At 36.9% G+C, this 16,216-nt stretch overlaps 2 protein-coding genes and 1 pseudogene across 2 annotated transcripts in view; 2 read left to right on the forward strand and 1 right to left on the reverse strand.

The window, feature by feature from the left end:
- MSH4 (mutS homolog 4) overlaps positions 1-16,216 on the reverse strand; it is an 80,838-nt gene that overhangs the window by 5,687 nt on the left and 58,935 nt on the right. The window contains exons 12-17 of the mRNA XM_008690707.2: positions 15,937-16,073; positions 14,816-14,919; positions 13,171-13,295; positions 10,865-11,065; positions 7,790-7,908; positions 6,295-6,423 (exon numbers count right to left, since the gene is read on the reverse strand). Of these exons, the coding sequence (XP_008688929.1) occupies positions 6,295-6,423; positions 7,790-7,908; positions 10,865-11,065; positions 13,171-13,295; positions 14,816-14,919; positions 15,937-16,073 (815 nt within the window). The remainder of the gene's footprint in view (positions 1-6,294; positions 6,424-7,789; positions 7,909-10,864; positions 11,066-13,170; positions 13,296-14,815; positions 14,920-15,936; positions 16,074-16,216) is intronic.
- On the forward strand, positions 602-841 carry LOC103663090 (reactive oxygen species modulator 1-like). Its single transcript, XM_008690808.1, has one exon. It carries the CDS (start codon positions 602-604, stop codon positions 839-841), a length of 240 nt encoding a protein of 79 aa, XP_008689030.1.
- On the forward strand, positions 1,879-4,048 carry LOC103663091 (annotated as a pseudogene).

A 16,216-nucleotide genomic window follows, 5' to 3' on the forward strand; every position in this document is an offset into this window, starting at 1 on the left:
GGAGCTTGTTAAAGATGCAAATTCTTGGTACTTATCCCCCCAAAATTTTCAATCAGTAGTTGTAATGTGGAATCCCAGGAAACCCCATTTTCCAGAAGTATTTTAGGTGATATTGATGCAGATGGTTCAAGTGATTTATGACCAGTACATGGTTTCCAGTCCCGCGTTACTAAACTAGATAGAGATTTGAATAATTGGTTATGTTTTAAGATATAAGCAGGAAAAACTGTAAATATGTGATTAGTAGAAAAATAAAATGTTAAGACATTAAAAAGAAAATATTTGGGTTGGCATATGGCATCAGCCATGTAAGGGGGGTAGCAAGAGGTATAGGACAGAAAAATGAAAAAATTCAACTACTTACTTAATAATCAAAAGGGGTATAAAACCAAATTTATAAAGCAACAGAAAAATATTTAGAAATCCAGTAAACTATTTAGACCTAAGAACCATGTTCATAATAACATTAACGTCCTCAAAATTTATCAAACCAACATATTACTCTTTACTACTAGAAATAGAATCATTAGTATCTTTAAATCTCATCAGATTAGAGGTGAGGTGGGGACACCATAATGCCAGCACCTGAAACGCTAAGAGGATGCCAGTGGCTGTGGGGCCTTATAGACAGTCCCAGCCAACCTGCTTCAACCACATGAAGATGGGCTTTATGATGGGTTATGCAGTGTGCATGGCAGCTGAGGTGCTCTTGGGTACTTTTTCCTGTCTCAGAATTGGAATGTGGGGTTGGAAGCTGATGGGTAGCATCAGAAAAATCATGATGCAGACTGATGTCATCTTTAGCACATTCATGGCCATCAGGATGGGCATCCAATACTAATTAGGGCCATGGCTGCCCACTACATCTACCCCTTCCCATCAGTCCCAGCCCATGTACTATAATAAAACAAGTCTTTGAGTTAAATAATAAAAATAAAATAAAATAAATCTAATCAGATTAAAGAGTGAATTCCAGAACCCCAGAACCGATTCAGAAAACTCATCCTTAAAATTCTGTTGCTCTAGAACCACTCTCAATACCAAAATCTGTAATAGTCAGGCTTCTCCAGAGAAACAGAATGGGTGTATGTGTGTGTGAGTAGAGAAAGAGAGAGAGAGATTGATTTACTATTAGGAATTGGCTCATATGATTATGGAGACTGAAGAATCCCCAGGTCTGTAATCAGCAAGTTGGAGACTCAGAGAGCTGATGCTGTAGTTCCAGTCTGAGTCTAAAGGCCTGAGAACCAGGAGAGCAAATGGTATAGTTCCAGCCCAAATGCTGGCAGGCTCAAGATCCAGAAAGAGCTGATGTTTCAATTCTAGTCCAAAGGCAGGAAGAATGATTCTAGATTGAAGGCAGTCAGACAGGAAGTAACCCTCTCACTCCCAGGAGGGTCAGCCTTTTTGTTCTATTCAGGTATTCAACTGGGCCCCACTCAAAACTAATTGGACGGGAGGAGCTGAAAGTCATGGAGGTAGAGCAGATGGGAGCCAGGGTACCTATGCACACATAAGCACGCTCCTGGTGTTCTCAGGCCCACTACGGTAAGGGCTTCAGGAGGTGCAGCATTGGCCACACCCTTCCGGCAGGGCAGCCCTGGCCGTGGACTGGAAGGCAAGCCCTGATGTGGGCTCTAGGCCACCATTCCTGGGTCTCCATTGTGACTGCGTCACTGCAGAAGCAGGTCAGCCTTACCAGCCGCTAGTGGGCTAACAGAAAAGATAGGCACCTGACCCTGACCCCAAAGACACACCACTTGCCCCCGCTCTCCTTGGTGCTGTACCCACCCCCAGATTGTTTCAGGGGCCAGTTGCCTTACCCCCCAGGTCCCAGGCTGAAATTCCTAAATACATAGTATGCCAACAGAGGATCCTATTATCACTTGTCTTTCTCCCTCAGTCTGATGATATGATCTGTAAACTCAGGTTTGAAGTCAGAGAAAACTCCGATATCAATGGCACTGTAACTCAGAGGGGTGAAGTATGCTGGAAGACAATCACAGACTGTGTGATTTATTACAGAATCAGCCCAGAGTCTGGATTACCAGGGCAGCGTGAGGCTGCTGGACCCTGTGTGTGAGGCTGTCCACTCACATTTGTTATCTCTGACCAAGGGGCAGTTTGAAATTCAATATATACCATGGCTGCAGTGGACAGCTTTTGCAGTTATTTCCTGAAATATGTGATGCCTTGGAAAACCTTCAATCTCCTGCTATTTCTTTTAGCTTAATGAAACTGACAGCATGTCTAGAACAGGCATCGGGTGATATATTTTTACTGAATGGGAAGGAATGCCCCTTTTATTTTTTTTTTTTTTAAGAGAGAGAGGGTGTGCAATGGGGCATGGGGAGGAGGGGAGTAGAGGCAGAGGGAGAGGGAGAGAATCCCAAGCAGATTCTGCCCTGAGTGCAGAGCCCCATGTGGGTCTCTATCCCAGAACCTTAAGATCATGACCTGAGCCAAAATCAAGTCAGATGCTCAACTGGCCCAGGTACCCCAGGAAAGCCCCTTTCTTTTAAGAGATCTGCTTGCATCTAAGGAGCTTGCTAGTATGTGGCAGACGTACTAAAAGTCTTCATTGGATCTCCATGTGGACTCAATCTACATAAAATCTTATGGCACGGGTTTGTGTCCCCTCAAGAAATTCCTCCAAACTATTGTTCAATGATGATACTGTTGACAGCAGGATTGGGTCAGCTGCTGAAGAGTTACTTGCAACAAACTAAATTTGCATTGGCATACCGGCCTTTCATAGCTCTTCCTCAAACCTTGAGGATTTGGCTGTTTTCCCTGATGTTGCTTCTGAGGTACTTTCAGTGTTAGAAGACGTGATGAAGAAATACACTGTTATATTACAAGTCATGTTCCCACACTGAGAAGTTGCATTAATCAAGTTCAAGTCACATAGTTTGCCATGTTGTTATTGACACAGCTGGAGACAGGACCTAGGAGAGTTTTGCCATTAACAAATGTCCACAAAGACTTCTGACTGCTGAGTCAACAGCTCTTTATACCACCTGTGAGGAAATATTGGCAAAACACTTGAATGATGGTAAAAATCAATCAAATTCCTCTTTTCCTTGGAAAGCCTGCAATAGAATTTCTTTGGGATTTCCTGAACCAGCAGGACAGTCCCCATAGGAGATCATTTAAGCCATGGGGAAATCAACTTATCCAAATTTCCAAAAGAAGTAACAAACCAGTCCCTTGCATTTTTCATTGTACTTTTACTCAGATTCGTTGATGAAGATCTGTTATCAATGTTTAAGGAAAAAGCAGTGATAAAATCATTGATTGGTCTTGCAGAAGGGTACAGTCTTCTCTTCCATCCAGTTTCTCAGCTTAAAAAAAAACCTGCTGAGCTGTGAGAAGAGCATCATAAGGATTTGGCCGCTCCTGCCTTTGCCTGGAGAAGCTGAGGAAGTAGCCAGATTAGAAGTAATTCTGAAACAAATGCCTACAGCTTTTAATCACAAAAATCCTGTATGAGCACCATTATCACATGCCTGAGAATCACTGTGTTGTTGGTGACCTGGACAGTCTTCCTGCTGAGAAGTGGTCCCAAGTAATCTGTGAACTCTATGGCACCCCCATCCTAACTCTGTTCTGTCCCAGAACCATTCTGGAAGTACTCATCATGCTTCAAAACATCAGCACACACTGCACCCGCATGTCCAGCCAGGTTGTTGCCTCCATGGAGTTGAGACACAGCAGTAGGTAGAAAGAAGGTTGTCCTCCAGGCAAAGAAAGTAGTATTAAGCTTCTGTCTCCTGTGCTTTACCCAATTTTATCACTGATTGCACTGGAATTGGTCAACATTCATGTGGTTCATGGAAAAAATTCTTATGAGTATTTAAAGTTCTTTAAGTTATTCTTGCAGTACATGGAGAACCTGGTGGCTTACAAAGGTCTGTTTGACCAAGGATCAAGTTCTGTTTCTCTGCAGCCTTCTGATTTGCTGTTCCGGAGTTTGTGTGAACCTCAGGCTGGGTCCCATCCTGAAACCAAGTGGCCACAGCAGTCTGGTCCCTCTACCATGACATAGTGTCCAGAGGAGGGGCAACTCTTCACCAAGATGTCACCCAGAAAGCTCTTGAGAACTGTCACTGCAGCCAGGACCCTGCCTCCTGTATTCACTGGCCAGGCTGGGTAGGCATCCACTCCTGAGCCACCATTGGGGCACAGAGAGACAGCTTGGATCAGTTTGGCATCATCCCTGGAGCTGAGAATAAGATTGGCAGAGTTGAAGAGGAACAGCTCCTGGAAGGTATGGTGGGCAGACATGGTGCCAGGCAGCAGGTTTGCTGGTCAGTGTGTAGCCAGGAAAGCAGGAGCCCTAACATGTGTCTGGATATGGAGGGTTTTGTATGGGTCCAGGGAGAGCTGGAGGAGTGAGGGTCAGGGGTGCAGCTGCCCCAGTCCAGCTTGGAGAGCTGAAGTTTGTGATTCTAAAGAGTTCACTGGGCCATTGCAATTGTCTGGAACATCTGGGAAACCCCTGACATCTGTCTCAGGTGGCAGCAGCGAAGCTAGCAGCTCTCAGGAACCCCACTGAGACTGTCCTGGACCCCAGGTCTATGTACGCACTAGGCTGCACACAGTGAATTATGGCCCCTTCTTCACCTTCCAAACCTCCCTGACAGGTTCTAGCCCTCAGCCCTCCAAGGAAGAACATTCACCATGTGTGTTTCTGGCTTCTCTGCCATCAGAGAACAGTGCCAAGGAGACCTCAAAGGGAAGGGGTGGTGCTGTGGGATTACAGACATTCTAGCACATTCCATCCATCCCTTTGCCAGCTCAATACTACCACTACCCCCTTTTAAACAAAACTCCTGGGTAAAAACAGAAAACTGAGCTTCTGCCCCTGTGATGCAGACTTCTCTCATGCAAGTGTAGACATTCTCACATGTCGTGTTTCTACTCCGGGGACATGTTCTTTTGCAGTGCCTCCCTTGGACTCTAATTTAAATGATGATTTATAGGATTAACTACTCTTAACCCTCCTTATATTGGAACTGGAATGGAACAGAGGAAATAAAAGAATTGATATTTACCAAGCCCATGCAAAAAAACAAAACAAAAAAACTGATTGGATGGGACCCAGCCACACTAGGGAGGGCAATTTGCTTTACTTAGTCTACCAGTTCAAATACAAATCTCATCCAGAAACCCTCATATATACACCCAAAATACTGCTTGACCAAATGTCCAGTACTCTGTAGTCCAGTGAGGCTGACATACAAAATTAACCAACAGAGATACTAATTAGCTTTTAATCCTAACAAGTAATACATGTATCTTATTTTTATGAGAAATTCTGATCAACTGACATAGATTCAATATTACAAAGATTAATGTTATCTCTTAACATTACTTTTGATTTATCACCTACCTATCACAAAAATAAGATTTTTCTCTTCCTTTGTAATTAATCATTATGGACTGTCATTTAAGGTAAAGAACATCATCTTAAGGATATTTCAAGGTACTTTAAATATGGAAAAGTATTTTTAAGTTCTTTCATACCTGTATATATTTTGAGTGATCACCTAAAAAGATATTTTACAAATTAGCTTAATAATATAACAAAAATCATAGTCTGTTTTACTTGATTTGTGAAAACCTGTTTTATTTAAAGGAATGAAATCTTAGTTGGGTAAGTAAAATAATTTTCCATTAAGTGACCTCAGATGCCTAGTTTTTCATTTCATGTTGTGACATCATAGTCAATGTTATTATCCATGGAGACAATTATTGAAATGCTTTCATGTTTTGCCTTTTAATTTGATTAAATTAAAGCCAAGTGACTAGTTTTGATATTATTTGTATTTTTTTATTTCCTCCTTTCCTTGTCTACATCAGGAGTATCATCCTAGCTGTTCCTGCTTCCATCAGAAATGAACTAACAAAACAATAAATGCTATGGTATGCTTTTATTACCTAAAATTGTTTAAAGAGCTATTTGTAGGTGCTTGTAAAATCCAATCATGATAAATATATAAAGGATACATCAAGGGGTGCCTGGGTGGTTCAGTTAGTTTAGCATTGGACTCTTGGTTTCCACTCAGGTCATGATCTCACAGTTGTGAGATTAAGCCCCATATATTAGTTCTGTGCTCTGGGGGGAGTCTACAGGAGATTTCTCTCTCCCTCTCCTTTTCCCTCTGCCCCTCCTCCTGCTCACGAGTATGTGAGCTCTCTCTCTTGCTCTCTCTCTCTCTCTCAAATAAATAAATCTTAAAAAAAAAAAGACTCAAAATTAATACACTTAAAAGAAATAGAGAAGAATACCTTTAAGCTCAGCAGATATTCACAAACAGCATAACAAATGCCAATACCTTCTTCTGTATTAGTACCTCTGCCAAGTTCATCAATTAATATAAGTGATTTGTTATTAGCATTATGTAGAATGTAAGCTATCTGAAAAATATAATTTTAATATTATTCATTGTAACCAAACAGCTGTCACTACCATTTTAAAAAATGAGGAAAAATCCAGTCTCTTTATTAGTTCATCCAAAACGTATTTTTATAAAGATAGCCAGCTGAATAGAGAAACTAACACAAAAAACAGGGATGTACTGTATGGTGACTAACATAATACAATAAAAAAATATTATTATAAAAAAAATCTCATGACTAATAATTTCGATAGAATAGCTAATATGTATATAAACAGACACATGCATATCTGTATGAAACAACAAAGAATAAATATTATCTAAAATATTAATGTTTTAGATACAGTGAAATAAAACTTAGCAATGAATTAAATGTTTAAATAATGCACAAAGATGGTCATTTTCTTCTCCACAAATGACTAATCAGTTGTCATAAAATATTCAAAACTCTTTCTCAAGTTTATTTTAACATCTAGGTAGCCAGTATAGATAGAAAAATTGAGGGAAAAGTATCCAAGTCCATTGATTCCTATTTAAACAAATAAATGTAAATCCATCCTCAACAAAGACCAAGACTCTAATTGACAGAAATGCTCTTTCTCCACTGAAGAGTATAAACCTCTTTCTCAAAAATTATAATTACACCCACATTATGTTCTGACACAATAGTAAATTTCATGGCCTTTTACCTTTTTATAGGACTAAGCTTCTTGAGAGCTGGGACCATTTAAAAATACACCTCGAGCACCTAGTACATTGCTATATTCTCCCACAGATACTCAATACATACTAAATAATTATGTAAAAGTCATATACAGTAGCACAAATAATAACTATTCTCCCCCCATCTACAAAAAGTTATCCAACTCTACAGTGATCCATTAATTTACCTACACTGAAGATAGCCCAAGAGCTATACTAAATACATTTAGCCCTTCAAGTCTACTTGATATTTGCTCAGATCAGAAAAAGGTGATGATGCATACTTTGTTATAGAAAGTAAAAATTCTAAAGGGGCACACAAGAGGATGATTTTTAAAAGCATTCTAATACGGTGATTTATTATTTTAAAATCAAACCTAATAGGAACAATAGATACAATGCAAAATGGTCCTGAACAGGTCATTGGTTTCTGAAAGTCTTTCTTTATGCATCCCATATAAAAACATGAAAGCATGTTTTTTTGTTCAATAATACTAGCTTTTTCCTTAAAACTGAATTTTTCAATAAAACTTTCTCTTCCATTTCCACATAAGGCAGAAATTAGAAGTTGTCTTTGACTGCCCTCTGGCTCTTGTAGAGGAATATAAGCACATCTGCATGTTTTAGTATAAGAATACTTTCTTACGTTATAATTGACCATAAGGAAACTTTAGTTTGGGTACCTCTTTCATTTCCTTCATGAATGTTGATGAATTTGTTTCAATATCATCATCAGTACTGATTCTTGTAAAAATCTGTTCAGCAATTCTAAAGGAAGAATATTCTGCTGGAACATATGATCCTGTAAAATATAAGGTCAATGTAAATCGAAGTGCTTTTATAAAATATAAGTACTAATATTTTGTACTTTTCACCAACTCAGATTATTTATTAGCCTAGCTAAGGATTATGTGGTGGAAAGATCACTGGATATACAGTTAGACAACATGGCCCCAGCTCTGTCACTTATCATATATCCTTGGGCAGCAATTAGTCTCATCTTTCTCACATATAAATGGAAATACTTGCCTTAACTATTGTACAAAGTTACCTGGAAGTTCAAATAAGACAGCATAAATTCAAGTACATTAGAAAGATTTATTATAAACTTCACAAAAATGTTAAATAATATAGTTAGATTAAAAAAATTCAAAATAGGAAAATTTGAAGGAGATGGTTATGAAGCTCAAGGTTGATAAAACTGTTACAGAAAGATATATTAGGAAATATCTGTTCTTAGAAATGTATAGAAATACCCAGAATTAGAATGAAAGCAAAACATTTAATTTTTTTAAAAGGTGAGTTTTCATCCCTGAGACTTTTTCTGCCTGAGAAGTTATCATGCTAAATAGTCTAAAATATTCACCTTTTGAAAGCAAATCAATCTGATTAATGCAACTACCTCTATACAGAATGGGACATAAAAGGCATTCTAAAATCATAGGAGGATAAAAATATACAAATAGTTGAATGGGAAAAGTATAAGGCATACAGAACAAAATGGTGAAATAATGGGAGTGAAGAAACAAACCCTTGATTATTCCAGTGTTTAAAACCAAGATAAGGATAAAGAACAGTATCAATCTCCAAGGAAAAAGGACTAGCAGGAAAAGAAAGCAAAAGTCAGGATAATACTAATAAAAATAAAAGTAACAATAATAACAATAGTAATTATAATGATCGTTCCTCAAAAGCAAGTCTCTTAAATACAACTTTCTCACAGGATTTCTGAAAGGATTAAATGGGAAAATAAATGTGAAAGTACCAACGACAGGATATAGCATATATGGTATATGTTCGTACTTTCTCTTTAGTTCATTTGTATCCACCTCCACCAAAAAGGCTCTCCGATATTTTTAAATCTAAAAATTATTACAGAAGCCCCCCACTGATATTTTGCTTCCCGTCTGGCTCTCCTCTAACAACATCAGCCAGAATAACCTATGTGAAAGGCAACTCCAACCATATGATTCTCTTACTTAAATTTCAATAGCTCCCTACAGATTTCTGGATAAAGTTTAATCTCTTCAGTGAAGTACCTAAGGCCCTTCATGATCTGGCTCTTGCCCACTCTCTGGGCTCACAGCCACTGTTTGCTCTACGAAGGAATCCAGACTTCTTGTACTTCTTTGGGCACATCATACTGTTTTTTTTGTTTTTTGTTTGTTTCTTTCTTTAGAATATGTTCTTACCTTTGCCTGGATAGTCTCCTTCTTTCGCATACCCTTTATATACATTATCTCACTTAATCTTTACAACAATTAGGTACTATTATAATTTTCATTTACAGAGAAGAAAACCAAGGAAGTTAAGTAATTTGCCTAAGATCACAGAGCTAGTAACTAGACAAGCTAGGTCTAGCTCCAAAGCCTATGTTCTTAATTTCCATGCCTTTCAAATTCTACTGGTTTCTTTATGATCAGATTATATCAGATACTGTATATACTTTAAGGTATTTTAGAGGTTTAAAAGGAGTGACAGGTAGAATAATTTTCTTCTAATATTTGAGGGGCTATTATCAAAAGAGATTAGGTTATTCTGTGATGCATAGAAGAATTAGGACTAATGAGTAAAAGTTACAGAAAGTCAGATTTCAAGTCAGCATAATGAATCTTCTAACAATTACAGATGTCCAACAATTGCACAGCCTGTTTTTTTTGAAGGATAGAGCTCCTCGTAACTATTCAAAAAAGAAATAAGATTATTATCACACATGAATCAGTTTCTTTATAAAAGGAGGGAAATTAGCTAAGATGTCCTTTTCATTCTAATACAACTATAAACCCAATAAAATATTTATTCTTCACCCATTCACTTCTGATTTTGTTTCCCAGTAGTAAGGGTAAATCTGCACTGTATCACCAATATTATTACTGCTGTATTTCCCTTCAATTTATTGTATTAGGCCAGGGTTTCTCAACCACCACACGACTAACATCTTGGGCTGGATAACCTTCCTTACATGTGTCAGGGGGAGGGAGGAATGTCTTGTGCATTGCAGGATATTCAGCAACATCTCTGGACTCTACACTCCCCTCGGGTGTGACAACCAAAAATGTCTCCAGACATTGCCAAATTTGGGGGCCAGGAGTGAAGTGGGGGAGGGAACAATATCATCCCTGGTTGAGAACTACTGCATTAGAGCAAATCATCTCATTTCTGATTCATGGAGTTCCCAAGGAAACCTAGTTTTCAGAGCTAAGTTGTGCCTCTACACCAAGAAATAACATGACATCGTTGGGCCAATGAGAGCTATTTATGTGCGTATATATGCACACATAATGTGTTACTGTATCAAGTGCTGTGCCTGAGTTACTGGTAGCCCTTAAATTAAGTAAAAGATGTTTCTTTCCCCAATGTTATAATTTGGGGAAAATCTTACATAAGTTATTAAAGGTGGCAGCTTATCCTACTTATTTCACTTTTTCTCACAACAAAGTTTGGTTTTGAATCAGAATAATGATATGATTCAGTTTAGTAATAATTGATACAACTTTAATAGCTATAGTAAGGTAGTTTTTACTTCTGTTATATCCTACAAAATTTTTACTACAATGCAATCCAAATTGGATGGAGCTTAATTAATACCAAATAGTAAAAGTTATGATCTACATAACAGACACTATTATACTTTTAGGTAAGAAAACCTACTCCAAACTGTTTTGGGGTTAATTAGGCACCTGGATCTAAAATACTCGGCACAAAACATTTTAAATGGGGAGCAGAATTGCTAAGTATGAGGTAAAGCCGTAACTTACCAATCTGGGCCATAATCTGACAAAGAGCAATCTGTTTTAAATATGTGGATTTCCCACTCATATTAGGCCCAGTTATGATCAAAAAATTACTTCCTTCTGTAATATAGGTATTGTTGGCAATAGGTTTTTCCACAGATATTTTTTCAAGAATGGGATGCCACCCCTGTTTGATTGCTAAAGTATCAGTAAATTCTGGCCGAACTAAAAGAGAAAAAGAAAGAATGGTTTTGTAAGATTAATATATTTAAGTTTAATGGTCTGTGTGGTGTGCATGTGTGATTTTACTAGGGTCAATTTGGGACAAAGCATTAAGGTATTATGTTATCCTAAATCCCTACCAAAATCCCTCTAGATTGTAACTGATGCATTCTAATCACCATCACAACTTTTATTCACTTTCAGGGAACTCTAGGATTTAGTTCTTTGTCATTTGTCCTGAGCTCCAAAACAGTCTGTAGCATTTTCAGATTTATATAGATTAAAAAGAGTCAACCAGCCATTGGTAATGCTTTTTTTTTTTTTTTTTTTTTTTTTGAGAGAAGGAGGGAGAGTGTGAGGTGGGGGGAGGGGTAGAGGGATAAAGAGAATCTCAAGCAGACTCCCCACTCAGTGTGGAGCCCAACATGGGGCTCAATCTCATGACCCTAAGATCTTGGTCTGAGCCAAAAGCAAGAGTCGGACGCTTAACAACTGAGCCACCCAGGCACCCCGATAATACTTTTAAAATAACAATTACCAGTACTACAAAATTTCACATTTACTTAATTCCCACCTTAAGCTTTATTTCAAATTTGGCATACTTAGCTTTTCAAGTGACGTATGGATATACATTAGAACCAAATATAAACATAATTTTATGTCCAGAAACTTAAAGAAATTTTGTCTAAAAAGAATACCCAGATGATAAACAAATCAGACACAAAATATATTAGTTAATTTATAGAAACAAATAATGATCAGATCTCTATGAATACCTTCCAAGGTAAAGGGAGGAAGACAGGGCATGGGGACAAGTAAACACTAAAATCCTACATGCCCCTAGAGGAAACATATGGATAAACTCAAAAGCATTCATCATAAAAGACAGGTTGGTTAGAAAATAATTTCTAAACTACTTTAAAAGTACTTTTAGGGGGCGCCTGGGTAGCGCAGTCATTAAAGCGTCTGCCTTCGGCTCAGGGAGTGATCCTGGCATTCCGGGATCGAGTCCCACATCAGGCTCCTCCGCTGGGAGCCTGCTTCTTCCTCTCCCACTCCCCCTGCTGTGTTCCCTCTCTCGCTGGCTGTCTCTCTGTCACATAAATAAATAAAATCTTTAAAAAAAAAAAAGTACTTTTAACACAAAAAGTCAGTATTTAAAGGTTTGGAGTTTCAGGATGATACATCTCAAATTAAAATGGAGCAACATCAATTATCTTAATAGCTAAGAAAACTATTAAAATAGTTGATCCCTAAGGTAAGGTTTTGATCCCAAAGGAGATCTAAAAGATTGAAAGCTTTTGGCTTATAAAATACCAATTGAAAGAGTTAACATTTCCATAATAAATATAAAAATATGAAAAAAATCTTCGTAAAATACTTATTTCCCATCAAAAAAATAAATTTACATAGTATTTGGGAAATGTTACTGGTGATTTTAACTAGAAATTTCAATGTTATTAATGACATTAAGCCCACAATTATTCAACCTTAATTATCACATACTAGTTCCATAAATTTGTATATAGGAGTATGGTTATTACTGATAAGTTGGAGAAGAAACTTCAAGGGGTTAATCTGAAGTATTCACTTCACTTAATATTAGAAAATTACTTAACATTTATATTTAAGACTTTGGGTTGCAAAAGACTTAGGATACAAAAATACATGATATAATCCCTGATCTTGAGATGGTCACATCTAAGGAGCTAGCTTAGAAAATGTTCACTTTGGAGATTCATTTCTCTCATCTGCTTCTGTCACACTGCTTCTAATGAGTCTCCAGATTTGAACTTCATCAATTTGGGTTATTGTCATTTCCACCAAGGAGGCAGCTTTTCAGTCCTTCCTATTTGGGAAACCTTTAAAGTTTCCTGCAGTATTTTCTTTCTCATTTGTCAATTTCTCGGTAAACAATTTTCTGACTTTTAAAATAAATTTTAAGAGTAATTTTACTTTTTCTATTTCAAGTCTTAGTCTAAAACCATAGGCAAGAGACCATATTTCAGGTAAAAAAATGTAAAGCATTCATAATTGTTATATAAAATTGCTTGGATGGAATACAAATTTCAGTATGCAACATATTTATTCCAAAGAAAGTAACTTACCATAGTCAGAAAGAGTGCAGGCATGAGCAAATGACAGTAGCATATCCAGCATTGACACAGTGTCAGACAGTTTATATAAGCAATGAATATGTTCATAAATCTCACTAAGCAGTTTGCACACTATCCTGAAAGTATATGTTTGGAAGTTAGGCAATGCTTTTAATTTTTTTTTTTTAAAGATTTTATTTATTTATTTGACAGAGAGAGACAGCCAGCGAGAGAGGGAACACAAGCAGGGGGAGTGGGAGAGGAAGAAGCAGGCTCACAGCAGAGGAGCCTGATGTGGGGCTTGATCCCATAACGCCGGGATCACGCCCTGAGCCGAAGGCAGACGCTTAACCGCTGTGCCACCCAGGCGCCCCAGGCAATGCTTTTAAAAAGGTACATACAATATAATTGTAAAAACAACATCAAATTCATTGCTGAGGTAAAATAACATTCACAGTTCCGTTATATTGTACAGGTAAAGTCTACTGTTCTTTTGCCTCATTTTAGAGATTAGGAAATTGAAGTTCCTTGAGTTCAAGGAACTTGTAGCAAGAATGCATCTTCTGGTATGTTAACACCATGTTTTTGAAATTATTGCTTTTATTAAATACTAATAAAATTTATTTTCATTAATAAAATCCTTTTATAGGTCAAACAAGACCTCACTATACTTCAACAGATCCCATCTGCTAATAATTTTGTGGTTTTTGCCAATGTTAAATTCAACACAAAAGTTACTGTATTCTCTCTCTCTCTTTATCTCTCTCTCTCTCACACACACACACACCCTAACAACATAATTATTTAAGCTTTTATGTAGCAGAGGTATTACACTGTGACATAATATAAAAGGTTTTCCTTGGAGCACTTGGTTGGCTCAGTTGGTAGAACATGTTACTCTTGGTCTCTGGGTTGTGAGTTCAAGCCCCCCCGTTGGGTGTAGAGATTACTTAAAAATAAAATCTTAAGGGGCACCTGGGTGGCTCAGCTGGTTAAGCATCTGACTCTTAATCCTAGCTCAAGGTCTTGGTTTTTCCCTTACAAGGAGACATATGTTTCCCAAACCTATTATATCTCATAATCTCTGTGGTCTATGCCCTGAAATTGTTTGAAAGTCCAACATTTGTCTTTATCATCTCAGTTCATCGATTATGAATGATCTTTTTTTTTTTTTTTTGCCGGGCCCCCCTCACCCTCCCCATGAATGATGTATTTCTTATTTCCAGCTGTAATGTTACTGTTTCACAAACAGCAGAAGACTGGCACTATTGTAATGAGATACATGCCATGAGAAGTTGAGGGCTTACATACCATAAGAAAAAAATAAACTGAATGAAGCCCAAGATAAGCCCATGATGTGCCAAATTCTACATCATGGTGAAATGCATACTACAGAAGTATCAGGTATAATGATGTTTTTTTGTTTTTGTTTTTGCAATTAGATTTGCCCTGAATCTTCTGTGAAGCTGAGCGATCCCAATCACAATGACAGACTTTAAAAGCTTTAATTGTTCTTTCAGGAAATGTTCTTTCTTTGCTAACATCCATAATTTTACAATTTTCTGCAATCAGATAGAAAGCCAATTAATGAAATTTAGTATAATGCTTCAAACTGAACCAATTTAATTTAATATTCAAAAATTTCAAATGTGCTTACATATAAGTCATGTGGTAGATTTCTCTCAAAGATTCTTGACATCTTTCATTCATTTTAATTAAGTCTGCTGATGTAAAGGTATAAGAACTTTTCACTTTAGATATCTGCCCAGAAATTAACAAACAAAATTAACAAAATGTCAAGATTGTGTACACGCCTATAAAATAAAAGATACAGATTTAAACACTATAGATATTTAGGTTAATTAATTTTGTAGATAAAGCATCACAAATAAAGTCTCAATGTCTGTAAAAAAGAACAGATCACTTCTAAAGTTAAAGAATTTAACTTAAAGTTAACCTACAGTATTCTGGCACAACTATTTGAACAGGTCTTAAAATAGCTCTGTAGAAATATCAGACAGTATATCTCATTACCCAGTAATATGTATGACAGATATCAGTATCACTCCATCTCTGACCCATGGTAGCCCTTGTCCCATATCTGAACCTCTCTCAATTTCCAATCCTATTACTATGTCTTAACCGATTCTTTTCTTTTTCCATCCCCCATTACCTGGTAATACAGTGCGTAGTCAGACCCTAAAAGTTAAATGGTTTGTTTTTGTCGAAAGGTACCCCTGAGAGCAGAGAAAGCAAAATTAAGAGTGGGGTAGACTTTCCCAAACTGGTATATCATGGAGACGTTAACATGTATTTAGGAAAAAATATTTCCCTAGTCCAAAGGTTTGGCAATATTGGGTTTTAAAAAAGTTAGCAGATTTCTTTATTTCAGGATTTTTAAACCTTTAATAGGCAAATGTGCATTGAGAACTACCTAAAACAGGAGATGGTACAGTATTTACCAAATTCCTTTTATCAAAAATAACTTTTGGACTTTTTTTTCCTTTCATTTCCTTCTTTTTACACATACCAAGCTTCCAGAACTGTGTTATGCACTGTTTGGTGTTTCTCCAAAAAAATAAAAGAATAAAAAAATAAAAAAACAAAAAGTTTCTACCTCACTCTTAGATTAGTATAACTGTTAGGTGGGTTGACGAGAGTAGGAAAGCAATATACAGAACATTCAGAAATTTAGCATGTAAAATTCAAGGAATGTCTGAAAAACTATAAAATGTAATTCAGAAATAATAATTTCCAAACCAAAACTATAAAATGAACCTTAATAAATTCTGAAGGAAGTTGATTATTGGGTAGGGCTATACAATCTGTAGTCATCTGGATGAAAAATCCTCGAGCAGAGCTAAAACTTGTTCTTAAAGGAAGACTGTATTTTTCTGCAAGTTGTGATATCATTCCTAGTGACCAGAAACAAGAAAAACAAAAAGAATTTTAATGAGAAAATTACTCTTTCTGTTTAAAAAAAATTACATTTTTTGTTGTTGTTATTTTATATATAAATAGGAAGGTCTTGCTACTCTTTTAAACTATAAAGATTTTT

Source organism: Ursus maritimus, unplaced genomic scaffold, assembly GCF_017311325.1.
Source record: "Ursus maritimus isolate PB19 unplaced genomic scaffold, ASM1731132v1 scaffold_12, whole genome shotgun sequence".
NCBI classification, from domain to species: domain Eukaryota; kingdom Metazoa; phylum Chordata; class Mammalia; order Carnivora; family Ursidae; genus Ursus; species Ursus maritimus.